This window comes from Nothoprocta perdicaria, unplaced genomic scaffold (genome assembly GCF_003342845.1).
Source record: "Nothoprocta perdicaria isolate Ctin4 unplaced genomic scaffold, notPer1 scaffold_212, whole genome shotgun sequence".
NCBI lineage: Eukaryota > Metazoa > Chordata > Aves > Tinamiformes > Tinamidae > Nothoprocta > Nothoprocta perdicaria.
This window is the reverse complement of record NW_020455339.1, coordinates 500438-527640: the sequence shown is the minus strand read 5'-3', so window position 1 is coordinate 527640 and position 27203 is coordinate 500438. Positions and strand designations below refer to the sequence as shown.

Here is a 27203-nt window from a genome sequence, read left to right as displayed (position 1 = left end):
AATCTAGTTTAAAGCCCTCGTGATGAGCCCAGCTAGCTCCTGCCCCAGGGCCCTCTTCCCCCTTTGAGAAAGGTGGACCCCATTGGGTGCCATCATGCCTGGTGCCATGTAAGACCTCCTGTTACCAAAGAAGCCAAAGCTATGGCGATGACACCAGTCACGGAGCCACATGTTAATAGACTGTACCTTATGATTTCTTTCTGTATTGCCAGCTGCACTGGGAAGTATCGAACAGAAGATGACCTTATTATCTGTACAACATTCAAAGCACAGGAAGGAACATTATGTCATCTTCTTGACCTATGACTTTCCTCTTTTTTTTGTATGTATCATTTGTCTGAGGAGATAGAAATTGCACTCCCTGCGGATACTGGAATTGACAAGTTGGCAAACATAAAAATCCTAATTGCAATTTTTGGAGGATGTAGAAACTTTTCATCATTTTCAGTAAGTGATCATCATCTCACAGAACAGACAGTTCCTACACTCAGAAACTTTTGGGACATGTAAGAACTTCTAGCCATGTTTTAAACTAGATAGAGATCAAAGCATTGTGCTATTCATATTAAAAATGTTTGGACAAGATGCAATTTTAAAGTATTTTTGCTAGTCCTCTGTTGGAGAAACATTCTTGAATTTTCTTTAAAACAAAGGAAATTATATCCTACAACAGGGACACTTTGTTTTTTTTTCTTGAATCTAAATCTGATTGCTGAAGTTTGAAGATAAACAAGACAAATGTTGACCCTACAGCAGTAAAGGTTCATGACTGCATGTGTAATAAGTAGAAGCTAAGAGCCATATGTCACTGAAGTCAGCATCTTTCATTGCTCCAGGGAAAAAACTGGTGATAACTAGAGAAAATGACAGGGTTCATTGCCTGTTCAGTTTTAATAATATGTAAATAATCCCTGTTTTAATGATATAAAACTGGCATGGCTTTTTGTATATTATGCAATAAGAAGATAATTGAGCAGTCTAGAAAACTTGCCCTGTGCACACCATGCATACCTTTTTTCCATCTAACCATGAAACAGATGTTACTTAAAATGAAACAGGAATGATCACTTAAGTCTTATCCGCAGACTCATGTCTGCACGTGATACTTCTACATAGGGACAAAACAAATATTTTTCAACAACTGTCTTAAAACAAATACAGTGGCTGTTGATTGACTGAACTTAAAGATGGCAGCAACAATTACAATTCAAGTCATTTCCCCCAGTTTTAATAGCCAATAGCAAGGCTTTGTAGTCCTAAGACTTTGGAGAGGGAGAGCTGGCATAAGATTTAGCTTACGACTAGTCTGCTGTCCGTGGAAAATCAGACCTGGCCTCCTCCTCAAGTTTCTAATTCTTGACAAAGAAAACAAAAGGACAAAGAGAAGCTGGAAGAAAAACATGTTAAAGTATGCTCTGCAAATCCTTGCATAAGCCTTAAACAAGAGAGTTAAAAATGATGGGGTTGCAAAAAGCAAAATGTGCAGGAGAAAACACAGACTATTACACCATGTTTTATGTGAAGGAAGTTTGGTATGAAAAGAGGTTGAAATGGATCATCTGAAGAATATCTGTAGCAATGAGCTGAGGGGTAAGTTGTGGGAACTGGCAAAGAGGTACGCAGGGATCTTTGTGACATTTGACCAKCTGAACCCATGGCATGTCATAAAATACTTAATACTAATGATAATAAAAAAAAATTTGCTGATGCTTTCATGAGAAACATAACAAAAGGATAAAAACAATTCGGTTCTGTTTTGCCTATCTGCTATTATAATATGATTTGCCTATTTTGCCTATTTGCTATTATAATATGACTGCTATTATAAATGCATATTTGATCAAACCATAAGCGCCATACAAGCATTCAACCATTGGAGGGTCTTAACCCTCTGCTATGAACCAAGCTATCAGTATAAACTATTCAAGATCTAACAGTAGAAGATATTAACAGGTATTAACCTGGATGGTCTTTCATTCAAACAAAACCTCCATACAAAAGTTGTTTTTTTCCTCAGAGAAACTAGATGTAAGGTATTGATGAATGTGATRGAGGATTTCAAGTCACTCAGGGGAAGTAACCTGACTAGAGATCCTTCTTGAATCTGGATTTATCAGCAGATTTTATTATTTTAATTCACATATGCATCTATGGCAGAGTCTGTCTAAGAACAGAGTTTGGAAAGCTTCGAAGGSCTGTATTTTACATGCTTTAATTGCACTGAAGCACCAGAAAGAAGGACAGTAGTTTGGAGAGTCTGCACATGTACTGGGATACTAAAAGCATTCCATAAGAGATAAAAAGGGAGAGCTCTGATCAAAGGTTAAATTAACCACGTCCATATAATATAGTGTCTGTTTTCAAAAATATCAGCATAGTAAATGTCCATTAAGAGGATTTCAAAAAAGGATTTCAACAAGACATTGCCTTAAACCATTTTTTTCTCAAAGCAAAGAAAACCCTTAAGCTCAGCATCCTTTCTTGACTAGTTGCTGTTTGTCATTTGTTATTAAGACCCTCCTAATAATATGAACTGACAATAGGCATGTTTCTTGTATCTATGACTAAATGCATAAACAAGACAATATTTATTTGGTCGTAATGCTTTTGACTCTTGCAGGCAAAGTGTTACTTTCATTACTACGAAACATTCATTTTCTAGTCTGTCATCACTGCTTGAAGATCTTGCTACTTTTTCTATTTGACCAATGGTTTCTGCCTTCTCTGGATCTGTTTTAGAATCTGATGCAAAAATCTCTTGACCTCAAAACCTATCAGTGCACTAATGCACTTCTAAAATGTTTTAATGCATCATTGTTAAAAGTATTTAATTTTTTTTTCACTTAGATGAAAATTGTAAACATCTTTGAAATGTAATTGTCCTACATGAGGAACCTATTTTACACACAGATGCAATATTGCACAGAATCAGAGAGAAGGCATAAAGGATACTACAGAACCACTGTAAATTATAATGATGTATGTCCTCTAGCAGCCATCCAAGAGCTGGATGAGGATTTGTGCTTTCCTGGCTCAGAGGTAGTATTTAACCTATATATGGCTGGCATGGAAGTGGGTTAAAACTTCATTGGAAACCACTTCCCCCAAGCAATTTTACAAGATTAAAATTATAAAAATAAGATGTGTCAGAGCAAGCAAAAAATTCACTCCCATACATACAGCAAAAGTGATAGTGAAGCTGAGTAAGCAATTTTTGTAATGGAGTAAGTTGAAAATAAGGACACAATTTTCATTTGAACAAAAATCAATAAGCTTAATCCTTCTCTGCTGTATTCAACTTCTCTAAAATCAGTAGTCATAGCAATGCTGACTCTTGTTCAATATGCGTATTATCTACATATTATATATCTATAGGATATCCCCCCAAAAAAGGAAAAAATAAAAGAAATCAAATAACATGTTTTCTGCAGAAGTCAGCCCTCTAAGGGCTCTCTCAAACTAGTAATTCCAGTGGTGCACAGTGACAACTACATATTACTTAGTTCAAGCAATCAGACAAACTTTGAAGTACTCTAGCTGTATGGACTATAGAGTGAAACACAATTTTCTTTCTTTCAGATAAGTATTTTCTCCTCTCTGTTCATTAACAGATGAGATTTTATCTTTTTGTATTTTTATTTGCATGACCATTTCTAGTGCAAAAAGCACTTGTGAGCAACACTCAAGTTATTAGAAATATAAAGAAAAATATATTTGTGTGTACTATGTAAACTGAAGAAAATATGAATGTCTTTCTCAATGACAAATTGAACTTCAGAGATGGAATTAAGAGCTCAGGACAACAAAAGTTGCTATATTCATCAAAATTACTGACACTGACACTTAGTTTTCTGATTTTCCCTTTCTCTTGGGGCTCAGAAATAATCACTACTTCCCAGCCATTGACAATGTGTGGGCAACAACTCAGAGGATTTAATGCCTCAAAGGGAATTGCAGACTATACTCTCCCTGTCAGCCTATTTTTTTTTTGTTTTAATTTGCTAAAGATGTGAGAAAAGCTGGTGAGCTTTCCGAATGACACACTGGTTACAAACCATGGCTTGAGATACAACTGCTGAGGTTACCTCCCCAGGTCCCTTCTTGCCTCATCATTCTCTAATTCCTCAAGAAACAAGACTAAGGTAAAACAGACAGCAAACAACCTCAGTATTTGGTAAATAATGAATTGCCATCTGTCCCAGAGCGTTAAAACACTAGTTAAAAGAAATGGTTTTACAAGACTCTGATCTTTACAGGTGTTTGTGGTTTGCAGTAGTCACAACGGTGTTCTTTCTGTCCTCATGGTGCTGCCACCGTTGGGGGCTCTGGTGAACTCTAACAGCAGCCTGTTGCAATCAGGTCATCCCTCCCGGAGCTTTCTGTACGTGAATGTATGGGAGCAACACTTCTGTGACTAGCAAATCCTGACAACACAAAGCTAAGACAAGGTGTTAACACTGAGAATGCACTGAAAAAACAGGCATATATTGATCAGCAAAGGATAAGATCCCTTAAAATACAAGGGACATGCTACCTTCTGTGAAAATAAAAGTCAGTATATGCACATAAGCCTCAAACTTCTATTGAAGAGCTGTGAAATGGGCTATCCACCAATAGTTTGTAAGCAAAGATAAACATCCCTTATAAGTAAAGATGGCCTAAGCCAGTTGTTCAGACAAAATTCCCCTCTGATCCCACCATATACTGGAAAATAAGAAAGAGGGATGTTAGAAGAGATCCTGCAACAAATTCTCCCATTCCTCCTGCTCAGCTCCACACCATTCTCGTTGTCCTTGATGCCCACCACCTTCTCCTCCATGGAGCATCCTGGCCCTCTCTCCCCTCGCTGCCAGGGATCGCATGCCTCACACTACTCCGTTTGTCTTGTTGCAGGAAAACCTCTCCAAGCTAGTCTCTCCTTTCCCCCCTGCATTCCTTCTATTCCCTGCATTTTCTATTTGAGAATAGCTTTGGCTTAGTCTTCCATATTCTGACCTCACCTCCCCCTAAGAAATTAATTCACATTTTGAAGGACTTGTAGTGAAATTTCTTCCTGTTCTCCTGCCCACGGCAAAACTGTGAAGGTTGGATTTGAACTGACTATGGCTGTGTTGAAGCCCGAGTCAACAGCTCCTGCATCTCCATAAAATGTCTTCAGTTGACATGTAAATAAGCAAGCCACTGTCTTTTTCAGTTATTTTGTATATATTCAGTACAAGATAGACAATCATCTTAAAAAAAAAATTCAAAAGCTGCTTTCCTGCAGTGACGTGGAATATGTGATATTAACTACAGCAAACACCAAATAACACAGTGTTTTGAGTATATTTGAAACACATCAAAATAACTGATAAAGCCTTAAGTAACATTTGGGATAAAAGACATCAGAGGATCTGTATCTTAAGAATTCCTCATTTAAATACAGACGTTTTGTAACACTAGCCTAATACAATACCTCTTGAACACCACAAAATACTAGGCAAGCCAAGAGTACACATGGATTTGAATACACTTAGAAGAGACAGACTGTAAATAAGAGCTAAACATGGATGGCTCCTGTTCCCTTATGACAGAGAAAAAATACCAAGTCAGTTTTCAAATACTACCTGCTTTTGTTTTCCTTTCACCTGCCAATCACGCTGCTCACTTGGTCTATAGCTATTTGTTCTCCATTGTACCTTTTAATTGGATATAGTATTTTCCTTGTTTTCTTTATATATTTTTGAATGTCTTGATTGGGAAAGACAGACTGGTATCAACAAATTTTTACGACAATCATTTCAAAAGACCAAAAGAATTCCCCCTTCCTCTTTTTTTTTTTGCCTTGCAATTAAAGCTGGAGCTCAGAAGTTTTGTAGAAGCTAAAAACCTCATAAAATCCTCTTTTATGAGCACTCTTAATTCCCAGAATTTGCGTCTTTTTTTTTTCCAGTGTATGTATATCATCAGTTATTAATCTTTTGAGTGAAGATCCAGTTACAGTAGTTGCTGTCTTACTTCACTGAAGACAAAAGGGGACACACAGCACTTGCCTCTTCTAACTAAAAGAGGAACCCATGACTTGCTGTTATATATTAAAATTTATTGCTGGGACTCACGAGCACTTCTCTATGAGAAAATCCAGTAGCTTTATCAAACAAATCTTTACTGAAAAGGGATTCCCCAGTGAACTCACCAAACAGAAAACTCAAATCAAATGTTTTCACATTGTGCATAAATATGGTCTAAAACTCATGATCACATGATACTCTGGAAGGCAGAACTACTGGCAGTCAGACTACACTAGCATGTAAATTGGGTCATAAGTTTCTTATTTCTTTAGGAGTCTTGTCTGTACCAAGCCTTATTGAAATAACTGAGATGTATGGAATAGTCGGCACCTGGAGATACTTTGGCAGGGAAATTGGCTGCTGTTGTAACTTCAGTTCAGAAGCTGAGAGACACTTTAGAGTGAACTGGTCTATCAGAGAAATATGCCCATATTTTGTACTACACATGACCACTTGGAGCACGACAGTGACTTTTGGAAAACAGTGCTACCATGCCTGCACAGTTATGACACAATTATAATTTTTAAGTGAGTATGCTTTTACCTGCCCCAATAACTCTCTCAATACGAATTCTTGAAGGATCTATCTCCTTTGCAAACTCATGGACAGCAAGGGATGGGTCTTCATACGTGTCTGGATCAATATATGTTTTGATTCCTGGAAAGCGTACTGAAAAAAAAAGAGAAAATCAAGAACTCTGTTACATTCAATGCTATAACGGTATGTTTTTCTCTTGTTGTTTGGCTAGACAATTAAAAGGATTGGCAATATTGTATTTTTCACTTTTAAAGTGCCAAAACCGCCCCCAAAATGATAATTTCTAATATTTTTAGAACACAGTATAGTGTCAATTTCACAGAAACCAACACTAGAGTTGGCTTATTTTGCTAGTATCACCAATGCCTTTAAGGTTTAACTAAGTAAGACTTAAAAATTTTCTCTTACCCTTCACGTGGCTTTTGTTAGGAGAGGCTTGTGAGACATTAAGGAGGTCTGTCTTACATGTGTATAGGCAGAGGGTAGTCTCACACAATTTAACAACATCAAGCCATCAAGCCATTAATTGATTCAAAATTGAAGGTGCTTTTTAGTCCTCCTTTTAATTCTCAATGTCATGTTTATAAATCAAGATCTCATTATGCCAACCTTGTCTCGTCAAACAAGCATCAGAGTAATAATCAATGAGATGTATAAATACTTGGTGGATAAAGGTTCTACTCAATATGTAAAAGTGTGAAAGAATTGAACTCTGTTGTGTATTTCTGACTGACACACACACAAATACTGAATCCTTTAACACGTCATAGTTCTGTTAATGCATGTAAGATCTTTGAGTGCATTGCTATTAAGGGAAGCTATGATAACGCCAAATAAGCCAGTTTATTTATTCATAGTTATTTTGGCGAAATCCAATCTATTTTATTTCTCAGAAGTTAGAAACTGGTGTGAAATGATTGACCTACAGTAATTATCTTTGTTCAAACCTTGGTTTCTCTCTTACTGTATACATGCCATGTCTACAAGATCAACATTCAAAAGTGTGACCTGAAACTCTGAGCAATGTCCTACTGGATCTTGCTCATGTCTCCGGAGATGTCCTGGATGACAGAAAGCATGGATACCTTTTCAGAGTTCGTGTGATAGCTACTGCATGCAGTTTCACATCAAATATCCTTTCAGCTTGCAATGACAACACAATAAATTTTAGTGTGAAAAATGGAGAAAATGTGTACTGGGTTCTCTGACTGCTATTTATACCTCTGCTTGGGAACTCGCTTTTGCTGGATACACAGTGCAACAGTTAAGTCCTTAGACTTAAGAGTTAAGTCCTGCCCTAGAGGAAGACAAATTAAAGGAGCTTCAGAAAATTCAGTCTTTGATATTCAAGTATTAAGATAGTGTTAAATTCTGTTCTTGTTTTGTCTCTATCCCAGCTTGACACAAGCATCTCTGGAAGTACAGTATTTCAGGACAATACCGAAGACAACAAAGTTCTTGGAAACATCTTAGAAAAGAGAAATACAGTAACATGCCTACCTCAGTTTTGAAGGAAGTGCTACATTTAGGCAAGACACAGTACATTGATGGTTTTGATATTGCAAGCCTTTCCTTTGCAATTACTATTTAATATTTTATTCTGAATAGGCCGGCTGGCTGGCGTCTCGATGCATTGCACAGGTCCTGAAGGAATGCACCGAGTACAGCTGGTAAATAGGAAGACTGGAAAGTGCAGCAAGTCACAAGGTAAAAAATGATTTCTGAGCCGCTCCTTCAAAGGGTGCCCACAGAGACACTGAATGAAGGCTCAGAGATGCACAGAATGGCAGGTCCTAAACAGGAACAGTAGTAACTGCCAAAGCAGTTTATGTGCCCTTTATTGCACCTTGGACAATTTAGACAATCCCTCCTTTACTTTGAAAACAGCGCTTGCTAATTTACTCGCTTCACCTACAGGCGAATGACTGAATAGTCTTCCTGACTAACGGGTCCAATTTTTGAGAGCCTTCTCCCTGAAGATAGGTGCTGAAGAACTGTGCTGCTCTCTTCTCTCCTGATCAACTTGCACAATCAGAGGGCCAGGTGCAAGACAAGAACAAAAATATCCAAATCCATTTACAAGGCTTCAATAACTTCTGTCTGCGTCTTTGGAGATGGCTGCAGCCGTAGCGGGTCGGTGCCAGGTTGTTTTGGCAGGCTCCAACAAATCGTAATTTTTTGGCATGGTTAACATCTCTCATGGTCATGAGTGCAGCACGTCCAAGAACTGATGCTGTTTCTCTTGGACTATCTGGATGGGGAAATTAAGGGCTACTGCCATCTGGTAATTACATTCTGGAAAACTTTCAGTATATCAGCAGAGGTTGATATATATAATGCATTGACTTATCAGGAAAGGAAGAGAGTGCTACAGATGGGTACAGAAAACCTCTTTTTAGAGAATTAAGTGCCTCTCAGCCTTCTTCCTCTTATCACTTAGTAGCTGAGTCTAAAGCAACTTGTTTGATAATGAGCCAAAATACACTTTCTAGGTGAAGAAGACCTAGTCCAGCATACATAAACGTGTTTTGACTTCATCAAGTAGTGTGCAATATTCCTTTAATGCTGATCGAGTACATACAACTTACAGAAATGGAGAGCACAGCAGAGATCATGGAATGTCATACTATCAACAAGGTCATTGACCCCTTTTTTCACTCCATTTGTAGTTTATTTCCTGAAATCTCTCTCTGATTCCCACTGAGCTCTCAAAGGACAAAGAGTGGAAGAACAGGAGATGGTTCTTCTCTGCACACAGCAGAATAGGAGAGAAAGCACCAACAGGATTGAGTTGGGGGGCAGGCACAAGCATTGGTAACCAGAGCAGGTTTTGCAGCAGAGCTCTTTTTTAAACAGGGCAGTATCACTGCTATAGAGATCCCAGCATCGACTGCCCAGATCAAAGCATTGTTACAGGCTGAGATGTATCAATTCTATAGGCTAGCTAGCAGTAGTCAGCAGGTAGATAAACATCACTACAAGCGTGGAAGAGGTACTGTGTGCTCAAGGTCAAGGAAGAAGGTGTGCTCAAGGTCAAGGATCACTGGCAATACAGTCTCAGCGCTATGGGGTAAGTCATGGTAATTCCTCTTTAACCTTGCATGGAACCCAAGCGTGTCAGTTGTGCCCCCTCAGGTCTGATGCTGAGATAACTGCACATGAATGAGAAGTCTCTAAGAAGCAGCAGTGTGTCAGTGTGATACGGGGTCATCGTTTACCCTGGCCTGAAGGAGACTCAAATTCAGTCATGGTCTCAGAAGAATGTATTAAACTCACCCTCAGAAAGGGTTTGTTCTTCTTTCTTTCTTACTGTGTTTGGAATCAAATGACATCCTTTGTATAAGCTAAGAGTAAGCAAAGTTAGCCATTCCCACATAAAGCTGATAAAACTGAAGCGAACTAAATAAACTAAACTAACAAACTAATATACTGTACAGGAGAGATTGCCAGGGTTTTTTCTCCCACTACTATTCAGCCAGAAGGAACGTGAGGGAATGCAGCCCACTAGACTTTTTATGTCTTTCTTGGCTGGAAGGTTAGGTCCCAAAAGGCACTGACAGCCACTGAGAACCAGATACAAACAAGGCATAGTTGTATCACGGATGGAATTTTGTGGCAAGTCATTCAGCAGGGTCCACAGCAGTTGTGAATTCACAGAAATATACCTCAAAAGTGATGGATGAACACTGTATTTTAATGAATGAATACCACAGAAACTTATTCACTAGAATAAATTCTGTGAAACTGTTCAGGAAAATAGACATGATGATACAGACAGTAGGGATCTATTCAGACGGCCAGATTACAGAATCAGAGGTAAAAGAGAGAAAACCATGAATATTCTTCATTTAAAATGTTATGTACATTTTATACTAAGTTTTATACTAATAAATAAGTTTTGAACTACTTACAGTGTCCATTTTGCAGATGAGCCCTTCTTTTCTCTTCAGACTTCATTTTGGCTTTTATGTACCATTGGCATCTTTCAAGAAAAGCAAGTGAAGCTTTAATTAATACAATTGCAATTCTTAAATCAAGTGCATATGAAAGCCAAAATCTGTACATTCTCAGTCTAAACAGATTTAGTAATGAAACTCTGAGAGAAACATGCACTACGAACAGTGACAAAAAGGTTACATATAAATAAAAATAAATCAGGGTTGGGTGACTAGTAGCAAATTAATTAGTGTTACAGTTCACATTTGCAGTTTGAAGATGCTTCATTTCCAAGTCTGAATCTTCTAAAGAATTCTGTCACTTTAAAAACAAACTATTATTTCCCCTGTCTTTGTGCTTGCACACACTGGTTTATGCCAATGAAATTTTACTACATTATATATCCAGTCGATCAAAAACCTCACATTTTCTCCATTGTTTCTATGACTTAAGCATGTTTCATAAAGAAAATATTTTTTCATATCAGAAGCAATTATTTCTTTTCCAGGTAGGTCTCTTTAATCTGTGCTTCATTAATTTGCTATTTCTCTTAGGACAGCAACATATACAATAAACAATTTGCAGCTGCTACTTAAATAGGGTCATTTAGAATATGCATGGTTACTATCAAAATGCAAATCCCTTGAATACTGCACATGAAGCTGTTGTTGTTCATTAATACTTACTGATCCTACCTGGCCCTACCTGGCAACGCAAAGGGCATGTTGCAGAAAACTGACACGACAAGCAAGATTTGAGGCTCCCCGTAATGAAATATCCCCTAGCCTGAATGCTGCCTGGTTGCAGGGCCTTTAACCTGACTCTTCAGAGAGGCTGAGAGTTGCAAAACAGAAATTCAGCTCAAGAAAAACAGAAAACTTTGGTCTTACAGCTCATTCTCATCCACAGAAGGGCATAAGAAGGAAGATTTCCAGTGACATGGAAACATCTATGTTTTGGGAGCCTGGAAAGACTGAAACAAGGCTAAGGACTCCAGCAGCAGGTACAGGCTGCTGGAAAGCAGGAGGGTGCATAGCCATGTGCTTTTGTCTGTAGATATTTAGCTCCATGACCAGCTGGAAAAAGTGACCAGCTTATGTGTTCATTATCAGCCTTGTAAAATGAAAAATACCTCTATAATTAAAGATATCTTAAAATAACAATAATGGAGATGCGACAAATATATGAATCAACGGGTCATTTAAACTACTGAAACAAACTAGGATCACTCGAAAATTCATTCACAGCAGATGATGAACACCTGAGGGTGATAACGTTGTAAGCTATCACAGCTGTGGTTTACAGGGCACTTGTTTTCCTGGTTATGCACCCTCAAGAATGGAAGCAGTTAAAGCCTGGATTCTTGGCCTCTCTGGTAGGTTTGAGAGTCTACAACTCCTACTGGGACCACAAAGTGTGTCAGGGCCACTGAGAATCTGGACAACTGGTCTGCAGGGTCCTAACTACYGTGGAAGCTTTTCCATCTAAGCTTTTCCACTACACACAAGCTTTTCCACTTAAGCAGCTTTTCCAGAGGAACGCAGTCAAGGAAACGAGACCTGTAGAGTTTTCCCAAGTACATATGTAGCCCCAAAGCTTGACTGCAGAAGCTCTCTGCATAATCCATAGCAGTGGACTCTCACTTCCAGCTTCCAATTTCCTATGATTATTATTACCTACTGAACATTCAGACAGGAATATTTTCTCCCATGATAAGAATGAATCACACTGAGCTTTAATTCCTGAAATTCAGCCAAGACTCCCATCTCCCTGCATACTCTGTGCCTCAAAGTCAGTGTTGCTTTCATTTTTTTTACTTTCTATCTGCAATTGACAGCCATGCTTCCTGCTTGCTCATGGTGGATAATCATGCAGGGAAATACAGAGGCAGGTGCTCATTTCACCAAGCCTCTCCAGTGTGAATAGACTCATCAGCAGCCTGGTGACTCAACAGCTCATCAAACTGCTAATTCTAAACAGTGCAGCAGAGCACATCTGTAGGGCACCAATCTCATTTTCATGCCAAAATTTGTCTCCAATCCTGCAGTATTTATTCACATTTTCTTGCCCTGCCTTCTGCGGAATGCACTCATCACTGCCTTTAAGTAACACTTTAGAATTCATACCTTACATAATGGCAATAGTCTCACTCACTATGATGCTAGAAAGCCAAGCTAAAAGAACTTCTTTGGGTATCCTTAGCATTAGCGAACCGGAGGAATAAAAGCGGAAGGAGCTCAGGAATGTTTATGTCTATAGGCTTTTCCATTGTTGAGTTTATTGGGTACTTTCCAGGGGAAGAATTCCCATGATGTTTAAGGAATTCCACTTGAGGATTCTATGCAAACGCTTCTCCAAGAGTTTATCTTTGTCTCCTCCTTATCGTGGGGTAAGGGCAAGGAATAGCTCCTCCTTACCCTGGAAAAGTTTAATCTAAAAGTCAGTTGGCAGTCACAGGGAGTCCTGAGAATATTTCCCTAGATTCTAGAATTATTTAAGGTTATAATACATTCTAATGTTAACAACTCCAATTAAATTTAAGGGAGTGTCAGAGCAACTCGTTCTGCTGTTCTGACAACATGGAAAAGAGACCCCAATTAAATCATAAAATGGCAGCTACTGTAGTGCTGGGGTACTGCAAATAAAAACTCTAACCTACACTGGCAGGATTTTTTTTTTCAACTATAAATAATGCTTTAACAACAAATCAGCAATTTAAAACAAATCTGAAAGTGTGGCATCGCCTATTACTATCAGTCTCATCTGGAATCATCACTATCCCAGCCAACAGAGCACTTTGTTTTCACAGAATCACAGGATGGTTGAGGCTGGAAGGGACCTCCAGAGAGCACCCAGTCCATCCCCCCTGCTCCAGCAGGGACACCCAGAGCATGGGGCACAGGGCAGCATCCAGGCGGGTTTGGAAGATCTCCAGAGAAGGAGACTCCACAGCCTCTCTGGTTCCTTCTTTGAAGGTAAATACAGATTCTAACCAAGGTTAGAATAGTGATGAATTCCATCCAATCTATGGATCATTTCCTTCCCAAAGCCAGGTAAGAAGGAAACTCCATGGAGAATCTTCCTCACACAGAGTGTGAGGTGTTCCCCTAGTGTTCTTTACTTTTGTGTCCAAAGGACAGAGAGGGAAGATGTGAAGAATAGCGAAAGGGTAGACAGGCTCACAGACCTGCCTACAGAGCAAACCTGCCTGCAGGAGCAAGGAGCCCARTTCCCTCTGCACGGAGGCGCCAGATCTCTACAAAATATTAGTTTTTTTTCTTATTTTTTTTTTAGGGTCTTCTTGACCCATAGCAGCAGTATAGTGCCATTAATGTTTCCACATAAAACATATGGAATATATTGTCTTTGACCTTGTAAATACTGCTTGGTTTTCTAGTGGAAGCACAACTCTTGAAGTCACATGGAAAACGCCCTGAGGCTCCGTGAAAGAGAAAACAAAGCACCATGAAAGTGGTTACGTATGTAATCTGAGCTCTGGCAGGGAGTGATGTTCCCATATCTCTCTGTATTTTTTTCCCAAGTCTATTAAGAATTGGTGAGTTCCTTCAAATATTCAGTGTGTAATTGAGCATGGCACCTGGCCCCTCAAATCAAAATGCTTTCTCGTCCAATTAACATAATGTCATTATTTGATCCAGATCCATCTATCAAATGAAAATGAAGGAAGGTGGACAGCTAATACTGTACAAAAAGGAGGGAAAAAAGAATTGTAGGTGTAAGAATAAGGGAAATTATATAAAAAAAAACATTTTCCAGAGCGGCGAATTCCCCTACCAATGCAACACTACTGCTCAAATGTGGATATAACTGGGGTATGTTCAATATAATTTTAGCTCTCCCAGTCAAACATAAGCTTCAGGAGGCTACTCTGAAGTCTCATGTGATATGTCTGGCAGTAGAATCATCCTAGTATTTCCACATTTTCTCTTAAGAGATGCAGGGCTGTGTACAAAAATATATATACACCATTGTGTACTATTTTCCCCTATAAATCTAATGCAGTAAAATAATTAAAAACTGGCTACTCAATTGGCTTATAGGAAGCTATATTGCAAACCTCAAGCTATCACAAGCCATCAAAAATCCTAACGTTCAGCTCTCCAAAATGTGGAATTGACAGACAGTTGTAAGATTTTAATGCCAGAGCTCTGAGGGTGCAGGATTTTATTTTAAATTGTTGTTCTGCAGAAAAGAGGGCAAGGAAGTTATATCAAAACCAGCAAAGTTATTTCAAAAACAGCAAAGTTATTTTCTGATTTCACATAGTCATTTATCTCTGAAAACTTGGGTTCAAGACAAACAACCTGCCACAAGTCTCACAACAGAGCTGTGAATGAGAGCAGGGCTGAGCAAAGATGACATCCACCCCACTAACCCAAATCTAACCTGTCTTTATCACTAATAGTATGGTTTACTGCCTTAACTATTATGACATTTCTCTTTTGGGTGGCTCTAATCCTGAGTAAAAGAGAATGATGTAGCATTAATTACCTCCCGGTGATGAGGAAGAACAAAGTGAGGATGACGAGGAGAGTGAATCCACCAACAGCAGCAGTGGCAATTACAAGAATCTGCCCCTGCTCCGCAGCCATATCAGAAGCTGAAACGGAAGCACAAAGAAAAGAGGTTGAAACTCCAGCACGCAGGATCCATGCAGAATGGGTGACAATGTCTCAGTGGCAAATGTCACAGTTACCCTGAAACCTACACTGGTTTGTTTGGTGCTCAGCAAGGGTAGGGGATGGGAATCTGCCTGTGAAGTGACAGTCTTAATCCATGCCACTCACAAAGACGAGCAGTATTTCTACCAGTAAGGAATACAGCATGTGGAATATAGCAAAGTTTTTTTTTTTTTTTTTTTTTTTTTTTTTTTTTTTTTTTTTTTTTTTTTTTTTTACAAAACCTGAATATAACACTGCTTGCTTTTATCTGAAAGAGTCTGCAGTTTCTCAGTTCATAAAAGTAGACAGAAAGTACGGAACTAATGCAGTTTCAGCATAATATGGTACATGTTTAGGACATGCAAATCTTGACAGAGTCCACAGGCATCCACTTTGAGGCATTCCCTTCCAGCAAGCTTCTTCTTCTCGCAGCCAGTACACATGCTGCAAACTGGGCACTCAGATGAACCTATTCTTAGAGAGTGAAAGCTTCATTTCATTTTGGAAGTAAAATTCAAACTACATAATATATATTTTGGTATGCCAATTACTTTTTTTAATCTTCTAAATAACATATAAATCAAAGGTCAAAGCAAAGGTCTGTGGGATCTTGATACGTACATTCACTCTGCTGCATCAGTGTCCTTTTCTAATAACTGGCAGTTCTGTGATTTCCTGGATTTCAGCATTTTAAAATGAGGAGCTGACATTATCAGTCCCTTGCAATTTATCCCAGTTTAAGTATGACAGGATTTTGGACACAAAACTACAATATATTTGTTTGCTTATCTTAACTCTGCATCATAGTCAGAGACTCTTGTCCCAGTAAGGTCAGCAGCAGTACTATGCATACAGCTAATACTAAATCGGGTTCTGCAGCACCAAAAATATACACTTAACGTGGCAGGGCTGCATGCCTGATGGAATTTGTACAGCTTTACCTATAACATACTCTTGGCATCACTGCAGTTGAAAAACACAAGTGAGTGTTTTCCTCACTACTTTTTGCAGGACATTTAGGAGTCAAAAAAGACCACAAGAATTTATCTTGTCCCCAAGGATTTCATCCGTTTATTATTTTATTCTTTATAATATTGAAAATTAACCACTGATAAAGTACCTACTTACAACCAGGCTAGTCCTGATGAGGGGAAAGTTCCCCTCACTATATGAGGGGAAAAACAATTAAGCTCCACTCTATCTCCTGCTTTGTGACTTCCAGGTTTCTTAAACTCAGTTATGTTTGGACATTTTCGCCAAATGACATGTTTTTCTAAATCACACTTTCAAGTTTCTATGCAAAAATGTAACGGTGCTCTGAAAGACCATTCTGTGACCTCCTGTAACAGTAAGAAATTCAGAAGAGAAATAAAGTCTTTGGATTCATCAAGAGAGCAACTTTGATTTTGTAAATTTGTAAACTATCCAATAAGCAAAGTCTTCAGTTCTCCTTGGGCACCAGATGATTAAGGCTTAGGGAAATCACCTAAGTTTCTGTAAAGAGAGCGTTCAGAAAGCTGTATTCTTTCACTTTACAATTGCTAAAACCCAGTGCAATGCACACATAACTGCCCAAAGACTCAAAAAGCTGTTTCCAGGAAAAACATTTGACTTCTATATAATATTTGTGAGTGGTTTAGAAACTAGTATTATTAACTGGCTTTGTAAGGATAGTAAAGCAAATAAAAACAATAGTCATTTATGTAATTTATGTCCGATTTTCAGTAAAAACAAATTGTTAGATACCTACTACTAAGTTTCTGCCTACATAATTTAATGGATATATACATAGGCAGTAAATTACAATGCATTCAGTATCTGTGGTCATAAACTCTGCAGAGACAAGTTAAATACATAAATCTTCCAACAAGTGATGTAGCAAAACCCATTATCAAATACTCACTGAACAGCTAAGCTGCAAAAGGGCAGCTAGCAATATCGGAATGCATTCTAGGCTCCTCATCATATTACATTTCATTGAGTCAAATTCACTTGAGAAAATACAACTTAATAAAACACAATGGCACACAAGTAGCAACATAAATAATAACAGTAATTCCAGACTTTCTGTTCAAACTTTGAATACTATTTTCAAACTGCCTAGGGCATAAATGTTGTGAGGATTTTCAAAGCCGGGGACAGTGTTAAGTTGTAAAATGAGGAGGAAATTGTGAATGAGTGTATTTTGCTACTGTTTGAAAAGGGCAGGGGTAGGAGCAGAACAGGACACAGTTTTTTTTCTTCCCTGAGAGGAAGAGGTGTGCAAAAATAATTAATTCAGCAGGAGAAAAGTGAACCAGGGCCTCAGATAAATTAGCTGTGATTTTGCTCAACAGACATTCATTATGAAGGAGACAAGCCAGGGCTTTCCTTCATGAGAATTAAAGTTCAGGGCACAAATGAAGGAACTGATCCATGATCCAAAGAAACATTCTGCTAGCTACTGAGATGAAAAAGGTCAGGTTTCCTGGACCAATTTTGCTGGATAGAGCTGCTATTTCTGGGCCTTCTCGCTAAGGCAGAATGCAATCTATCAGTTTAATAACAGGTATTTTCTATCAGGAACTACAGGCAAGTTCATGAAGAAGGGACAAATTTCATATCGACTTAGTCCTTTCCACCTCTAACCAATACAATTTTTAGCTGTGACTGTACATTCCTAAACAGTGATCATTCTGTTTCTCTTGTTTCTATTCCACAGTGTTGGCAGAGATGCCAGAATCCCATATATTACAAAAACATAGATATATTTTTTCCAACTAGCCAAAACACTACAAAGGGGCTTTCAAGCCTGAAACTTCCCAATGACCTTAATTTACTTGTCAGATAAAAATGTCAAATGACCGACAAGAATAATTGGAAAATGTGGATTTGTTAAAAACTGACAGCAGGTAAGGGAAAATGATGGAAATACTTATTTTTCCTTGAAGTGATCCCTTTATAAATCAATAAAGGCACAGTACAATGAACAACACACATTTAAACAGAAAGACATGCGTTCAGACTCCTCTTCACACACAGGTGAAATGCTCCAGGAAACATTACTCAGGTAGTGAGAAGACGTAATAAAGCAAAACATAGTAATTAATAATTTACAACACTCTTGAAAGCACAAGCATATTTAGGCATTTTGCCATTCTAAGTGAAATTCAGCTCATGTTCCTCAATCACTGTGTCCTTTTTTTTTCATTTCCCCTTTCTTCTCTTAATCAAGGCTATGTTTAAACTGTAAATTGCACGAGCTTCAATATGCAGAATGTTTGTCATGCATGTTCTCCATTCTTTTTTTGTTATTTCCTGCTTTCCTTTATTTTTTTTTTTACTCTTTTACTTTATTTTTCATTTATTTATTTGTTTTATTATAGAGTTTTTATTTACTCTTCACCAGCTGAGCACTTGGTATACGTCCCTCTGTTTTTCCTCAGTATTCTCCATTATGCAGGACCAAAAACCAATTATTACAGGTTGCAAGGCCAATCAAGTTTTTGCAGTCTTAGTTCATCCCTCTCTCTTTAATCATGGGATCAAACAGCAGAAAACACACTCAGGGGTCAGGGTACAACTGGCAGTTCAGTGACTATAGGGGCAAATGTTAGGTGTGTGGGGCCATACTCTATTTGAAAAGTTAGTAGGGGACATAGTTAGGAAGGATTGGTGGAAGAGTGTTATATTGCTAGCAGTCCCATGGGAAGACTATTGCCACCTTAGCTTCACTTGTCCCTATTCCATTGACCCTATTCCTTTCTTGGACATTCAGGTCAGCCCTGCTCTTTCTGACACGGTGACCAGTAGCACTTTCTTTCTTCATCAGCCTTCATGGAGGTACGTAAGCAGGAGGGAGGTGATATCCATCCCCAGCGCTTGGTACAGGTTGGTGCACCAGCACCACTTCAAAAAGGATTAGGATTTGCTATGATTACCTTGCTGGTGCTTGGACACAAAAGGTGAACTGGTTTGCCAGGTTTCTTCCATAGAAGTCTCACATATATATCATGAGGCTGGCTGTTCTTTTATCTGATAAGATGGATCATTCTCTGTGCCATCAGCTCAATAAGATCATTTTGACAAAAATACACTTAAAAAATGAATGGGACAAGACTAAGATAAGGGAAGATTTATTGCTTATCTCAGAAGATTATAAGATAATTTGCCACAATGTTTGAGTGTCRTAACCCTTCAAACACAGCATAGCTGCAACTAATATGATTAGTCAAAGTGCCGAATTGATTCTGGAACTAAATCATGTCTCATATATATGTCCAGAAGCATATTGYCACATTATTTACATACCTTTAATACGTGAATATTTAATAGCTTTGTTCCTTTCTTACTTAACGCCATGACCAGAAATTTATTTTGTACCTAGTTTTGCTCCCTGGTCTGCATCTAGCCTGGGATATGCTCTGTCTTCACCAGGGATATGCTCTATCTTCATCATCTGTTCTTCTCTTTCAAGTCCTGTCTCAGCTCCTCTCTGGGTTTTTTACCCAAACCCTTGGAGCAGGAGCTGCAATTTCTGTCCTCTCCTGGCTGGAGGGAAATATCCCAAGGCTTCTTCACTGGACAGACTGGAAGGATCARTGCAAAAAGTTTTAACCACAGGGCAGGAGGATAAAAAGGGCAGAGAATCTTCCAAGTCTTTCTTTTTACTTTCATTTCTTTTGGCAAATTTCTCCAAAAATTTGTAAAAAGTTGTCTTTTTGGTATGAAAGGGCTAGAAACCCTAATACCATCTCCGTTCTGTCTCTCAGCTACACGCTTTAGTTATTTTAGTTTGACATCCATCAGACAGTGGACCTTCCAGCAGAGTGAAAGGCAGAAAAGTGACAGAAAGGCAGCTAGACAGATAATAGAGAGCAGCTGTAAGACAGATAAGTGCGGATGGTGAGGACTGGAGCTCTAACAGACAGGGGCTGTCACATGGATTTACAAGGCACTGTAAACAACTGTGCTTAGGAACAACTGGAAAGAAAAGTATGAAGGATAATTAGGTAACCTTTAAATCTTCAGAAAGTGCCATAATTCCAGTGCTCCAGTGAGCTGATGGGCTCCAAACGAAGGAGGAGTGTGGGAAAAGGAAGAGGCAATGGGAAGGCTATCTTGAAAAAGACTTTCAAAAGGGAAAAGGAATGCTAAGACTAGCATAAAAGTATCAAGTTTTTTGGTATATGTTGGTTTGAAAAGCCTTTCTCTAAGTGTTTCTCCCTGAACAGTGGCTGAAGGAAAGCCAGTGCAGGAGGCCTGAAATCTGAGCAAGGATGTTGCTCCTGTCTAAGAAATTCAAAGCAAAAGTAAGTCTCTGAGGAGGCTCCTTGCTACATAGAGTAGGAAAATCACATGGGCGAAATTCAAATCTGAAGTGCAGATGGATGAAAATAAAAAACATAATATAGAAATACTTCAAGATTACAGTATTATGAGGCACACATAGGGACAGATCCAGCAGGACAGTCTCCATATAAGAGCTATGTGAAGTCTCCATTTGTTTGTTTCCACCCAGAAACTTCATTTAATATTGTAAAAAACGACATACACCAACCAACAAACAAACAAAATCTCTATTCTGCATTATACAGACTGGACTTTATGATCTCAAAGGTCTTTTCCAACCATAATGATTCTATGATTATCAATCCAATGTATTTTTTAAAAAATGTAAAATGTTAAAAAGACAAATGTAAATATGGGAAGAGGAGGAAGAATATGAAAACTCATCAGATCTGGCAGTACAGGAAAAGCCCCACCTATGCCTGTGTTAAAGAAATTGAAGCTACTGCTAGCTCCGAGTAATTCTGTTGTTGCTTTAACGCTATTTAGTTGAAGCATTGGCAAGTCCTCATTGCTTTTGGAGAAAAAAAATAAAAAGTCTAAAAAAAAAAACAAAAAAACCCTCATCCTGTCTATATTTATCATTTTGGGTCACTCTCTGTGTAGCCCAAGTGCCCGTCCACACTGTGCTACTCCAAAGCCACACTCCAAAGGCTAGTTTGCCTTTGGAGTCCCTTCTCAACCAAGCCACCTGGTTGAYTTGAACAAAAACACTGGGCCCAGCTGATACCACAGATTGCTGCAGGATCTAGCCCCAGTGCATCGCAGCAGGGCACCCACTGCAGTAACCAAGCAAGCCTTTCTCTCTCCAAAGTCCCATTGCCATAGATCTGCCAATACGATGTTAAAAAATACGACTCTGTCAGGCTACAAGAAGTCCTCTAATGATCTCAGATATCTGAAATCGAAAAAAGGACAAAGTGTGTCAAGGCCATAATGGGTACCCAGCCAAATAACACGCCGTGAGGACAGAGCCATCCCACTACAAAAGCGTGGCAGCCCTGACGCGGATACCCAAGAGAAAACAACTGCAACAAAACCCACCTTTTCCTGCCATTGGGAACACTGACATGGTAAAAGGCTGACTGTGTTTTAGAACTGTTTGAGATCAACTCTTGCACAAGAGAGCTGCTACACAAAAACCCTGCACTGCCTAACAGCTGTAAATTGTGAACAATATTTTACAAAATTCCTCTATGTACAGGGGCCTTTACACTATCACAGGATAGCAAAAAGAACATTCCTTCAGGAAAAAAAAAAAAGAGAGAATGCTTTAAATCATTAAATATTAAAAAGTGCTCTGTAAATACTTGATTTAAAAAGAAGAGAGAGAGAAATAAATAAAGAGGGAGAGAGAAAACAGTAAAAGATTGTAAAAGATTGAAGCACATTTGCCTTGTAATCTGTTTTTTTTTTTTTTTTTTTTTGGTCAGAATACATCTTATTCTATCCAAGGAGGGACTGAATTTTTTGGTGGTGACTCAGATACCTGGCACTGCTGATACTCAACAGCAGGATTTAAGTAAGAGCGAGCTTGTACTTCAACTTACAGCCGCGGCAGTGGTGCGTGTGTGTGTGTGCAGGAGTGCAGGGAACCTCGTCAGCTTTGCTAGAGGGGTTTTGCTGGTAACAGGGTGCTGAAACAGGGAGAACAAAATGGTAGTAATAAACAAGCTCAAAAGCACTGGTTCCTATACTTTGCAAAGCTGTTACATGAAACTTTTCCAGCAGTAACCTCTTAGCTTTGTCAGTGGCTGACACTTGACATGTGACAATTAGGTGGCAGCATCCATTCATCCACTCCTTTTAAACAGACAATTTTCCCGACTCTTTTACATAACATCACTTCTCTTCATGAAGTGCAAACTTTCCTGTTTTGTCTGTTTCATTTACTGGTTTCTACAGCAGGGAGAAGAGTTCTCCAACGACCCACTCTCCAAGCAACTGCTTCAGTCCAGTGTGCAGCAAACAAACCTGTTTCCTGGGAAGTAGCTCAGCAGTGAATGATTAATTAACTTTCTTTTTTATTACTCCTACAAAGCTGGTCTGGTTGCTGCTTCATGCACCAGCATTAATAATCCTTGCTAAATTTTGTGTTCCTGCTATTGATGCATCTATTTATACCCTATATGACTGCAGGGATTGCATTTTAGTCAGCATCAGCAAACATGACTGTACTCTGCTATCAAAAACAATCTCTATTAAAACTTAGATATAAATGTCTTACAGATTAAGAAATAACATACGCACCAGCACACTTTAGAGGACTTTTCTATGCTCTTTAGAACATTTTAAAGAAAAACCCTAATTACAGATTGCTCATTGTAGCACTACCTGTCAAAAAATTGTGTCAATATTTAAGGGGGCTACAAATCTTGGCCGAACATTATTTAGTTTCTTTTCAGAAAACTGAAGAAAAACATATAGTAAAACATATAGTAAAAAGAAAAGTAATGTTTAGCTAAACTGCAAATTGCTGGAGCAGTAAAGAAGACATTACTGAACAGCTAAATTTGCACTAGTTTGTAAGACAGGTGCACAACAGCAAGGGAAATACATCATTTATATGCTGATTGTATATGTTATATAAGTAAGCAGTCCAACAGAACTATCTCCAAGAGCAACCTCTAAATGCAGCTCAGCTTCTTGGAATAAAATCTTAATGACAAAAATGCTGCTACGTGAGAGTTACTCAGCTGCGAAAGACAGTGCTCCAATTGAGACAGCAAGCGCTAATCTTAGATCTGTAAGTAAATCATTGTTAGATCTGTAAGTAAATTAACTTTGCTAGAAAAATGGTACAAAATACAATCTGAAACTGTAGTTTCCCTGAAGCTAGGGAAAAGGTGCAGACTTTTAGTAATGAGCACTGGAATGATATATCTATAAATATTGTGAGCTCTCCATCATTGGAAGGCTCCAAATCAAAGAGTGTGTGTCTGTATGAGAGATGTTACATCTCAATCCATTGCTATAAACTGGCTGGAGAAGCTCCAGGACTATTGTATTATGAAAGGGGTTCAAGTGAATGATCACAATCATCTGATATGGCACTAAAGTTTAGAACAGGCTTACTTTAAAARTACTGCTTTGAGGAAGTAACATATTTGGACAATAACAAGGTACCATTATTTAATTGGTCACTGAAGGCTGCTATTATTTGGAAAAAAAAAAAAAAAAAGTAATATTTACCACCAGGTACTCACTTTGCCTTCTTTTCTCTTTGAAATCTAAAGCAGCACTTAGCAATATTTGAATATGTAACATTTTTTGAACTGCTGTTTTAATTAAACTGAAGTCTTTATCTAGCTCCAGGTACCTACCATTTTAAACTGAAATGCAAAAACTCTCTCCCTCTGCTTCATTTAACCATAAAAAAGGACTCCTCTGCCTATGTTTTCTTTCAATAACACAGTGTTTTATTTTTATAGTAAATTAAATACTTTTAGTCAGGCACAAGCCTAAGCAATAAAAGTTAGTAAACAATAACTATATAATGTATGTTCATATTTCACTACCAAGATTCACACTAAGTGTGCTTGAGAGTCAATAAATGTTTAAGATTGTTGAGATTTGAAATATATTCTCTTTAATAGAGCTCTGTTCCTGTGGGAACCTTGTGTTTCCATGCAGTAAGCAGACAACGAGTTAGAAACCCACAGGCTACAAATTATTATTAGCTAGTGAATTTTCAGAAAACATATCACTGAATGTGATACTTTATATCACCAAATTCAATGCTCTACCAAAATGGGACACAAATTTGAATGAATAAGCTCTACCAAAATGGGACACAAATTTGAATGAATAAACTACACATAAAATAATTCATCATTTCCTTTTTAGCACTGATAGCAGCTCATATTAATTTTTGCTGTTTCAGAGAGATGCTCACAGTAGCATGTAAAAACCACATTATCTTATCATGTGTTTTTTCATCTTACAATGGAAGGCTTAGCCTTGTACCACTGCTAGTCATCCTCAATGTTCAGCGAGTTTGAAGAACAATTCAGGCTTCTAAACTACTTTTCATACGTTTCACAGCACTGTCCTGTGTTCTTTTTGTCTTTTGCCTCATAGCTGCAGAGCACCTAGTCCAATATACACAGTCAGTGTTTTAACAAAGGCCTTCCTTGGCACTATGACACACTTTAAGCCTGCAGGGATTGGAACTGCTTCAGACCTCAGGCAGATCTTAGGGAAGGATGCATTAATAGCACACAAGCATTTGCAATGACACCCCTGTCTCAGACATCTGGATCCAAGTCTGAATTACTTAACTTAAAGGACTGCAAATGTTTTTCAAAAGTTTCCAGACTCACTGCTCAGCTTAAAAAATCATCATCTCTCATCTCCAGCTTCCTGTTCTCATCCATGGAAAAAGTTATTTTAAAATTAATGTCCTGCTCTACCTCACCATATAGCCCAAGACAAAAAYGGTATTAGTGTAACTGAGAAGAGGATGCTGAGGTAAGAAGCAGATGGGATCTCACTTCCAAGAAATGTTACCTTAGCAATGAAAGAAACGTCACAGGAACAATCATCTTCATGATTTAGATGGGTAAGACACACTTTCATAGATTTGACTGAGATTCATAGAAGTTTCAATTCCATTTACATTTGACACAATTTATGCCTCTGTGTGCCTGAAGGCCAGATGTCACATGGTGTCACAGCAGCAGATATGGACAAGATCTACCATAACTCTTGAAAGGAGCCAAGTGCTTGGGTTCTATTCAAAGCAACTGGCTTAAGGGTCTAGAAAATTTTAAAAATTCAATTGGGTATTAAGCACTTGGGAATCTCTCSCTAAAATATTTTTGATGTAGAAGTTAAGAAAAAATGAAAATGGAACATAGACCCATGGGTGCTCTTGAGAACACTTACARAGAGTTTTTAGATTAAGCAACTTAAATTCCAAAACACTAATGAAAAACATGATATATGTAATTGGCTAATTAAAGTAATTTCATTAATGAGTGTTTTAGTGTTGCATCCGCTACTCTAATTCTATCTCAAATGCTTGCAAATACCTTGCTTACCATTCCTCTGAATGTGGAGGGCAATATCTGATTTCATTATGAAGTTCTTCAGAGAATGAGTCAAGCCTTTTCATATGTTCCTTAGGAATATTTAGGTTTTTCTGCTCCTCACCRGCATGTTTACTGTGCTTATTGGTTGAGTGGAAATATATATAGATGTTTACATCATTTTATTTGCAGACTCTGGGAACACTACAARCTATAGAGAAAAGAGTCTGCCACAGTGTTCCAGGAGCTTGCAGGAAGCTGCTGGGCTTATGAAACATTCAAGTCTTACTTGGGTTATTTCCAGATATTAAAAGGTTGTTTTTTGAGTGAAGAAATGATATAGGAGGAGACTTGCAGCAGAAAAAACTCCTTCAGCTGCAACCTTCAGCTAAGATTTCTATTTGTAAAAGAGAAAGAAAAAGAAAAAAGAAAGACAAAATAGAAGTGCAAAGCTGAGTCTTATACAACAATGATCATTCTGCGATAAGTTATTTGATATGGATTCAGCCAAAGTCACAGTGCCTGCCTGTTTTAGAATTGAAAGCTACTTTTATTGTACTTGAGTTTCCCTTCAGTGAAACTTACTTTCATCTCCAGTTTCAAATTCAAACTTCTGGCTATAGCCGCTGTATCCTGCTGCCGTCCTGACTCTGATATGAAATATATACTTGGTGGCTGGCTTGAGACCTGTGATGATAACACTTGGAGCCTTGGACCTTGTGGAAGAATAGCTGAGCTGCTCATGCTCCTGAGGGACAAAAGAGGGGAGAAATGGTATCAAGTTGAGTTGCACAAACTTCGCAAAAGTGATACAGCAGAACTAAAGCTCCACATTCTTCTCATGAATGTAAAATGTGCCTATAAAAGGAGGTGCAGATATGGATTTCAGTACTTTGATTGTGCTATAGTCACAATGTATGATATGGCCTTGAGTTAAGATTCCCAGTTTTCGTCCTTAGTCTTGCTTATAAATACGTCACATCTTTGTTACTTGAGTTAGTAATTATATTGCAGTTAAAACAATGTGGATTAGTAGAAGACTACATTCGTAGTAAATGGCAACTACAATGGCAGCTAATTATTTTTTTCACAATGGAAAAGTCAGGAGTTCAGTAATTACTAGCAAACTGTAAAGTAAAGATGTGGGAGTATTCAAATACCCGCTACTCACTTCTACCCGCAGGTAGTGCCAAAATGCCGGCGCTATCCGGGGGTAGACCTGTGGGTAAAAGAAAATAGAAATTAACTTTTTCTTTAAAGTCTGTAAACTTCTAGCATGGTTCAGCTACTTCATTGCTCTTGAATTTAATTTCTCTTTCCAGGTGGTTGTAATGTGATTGTACATGAAACTTGCTCACACACACTAAAGGTAGAAATACTCCAAACATTCCCCTGTTCATCTCCCAGCACTTGATCTCCGGCATCTGCTGGGAGCTCCCTGCTTCCACAGAAGTCCCTGGGAATGAGGGTGTGCGGAGCCACTGAAGAGCAGCTGCTCCAGGCCGGAGATCAGCCCCCACGCCGGCTGCTCCAGCACAGCACCCAGCTTTGCCACACACGTCGTTGCTGACACTTACACACGAGGCGGGGAATTAGAAGAGCAGAAAGTTAATTACCTTCCACTAGTTACTACCACTTGA

At 38.5% G+C, this 27203-nt stretch overlaps 1 protein-coding gene across 5 annotated transcripts in view; it reads right to left on the bottom strand.

Moving 5' to 3' along the window:
* The window catches only part of EPHA6 (EPH receptor A6), a 418698-nt gene that overhangs the window by 109684 nt on the left and 281811 nt on the right, over positions 1-27203 (bottom strand). For 3 of the 5 annotated variants that reach the window (XM_026038558.1, XM_026038559.1, XM_026038560.1), the window contains 3 exons: positions 15036-15144; positions 10499-10569; positions 6594-6719 (listed from right to left, as the gene is read on the bottom strand). In XM_026038558.1, the coding sequence (XP_025894343.1) occupies positions 6594-6719; positions 10499-10569; positions 15036-15144 (306 nt within the window). Of the gene's footprint in view, positions 1-6593; positions 6720-10498; positions 10570-15035; positions 15145-26148; positions 26312-26734; positions 26783-27203 lie in introns of all 5 variants that reach the window. The other 2 variants (XM_026038561.1, XM_026038562.1) reach the window with 2 other exon arrangements.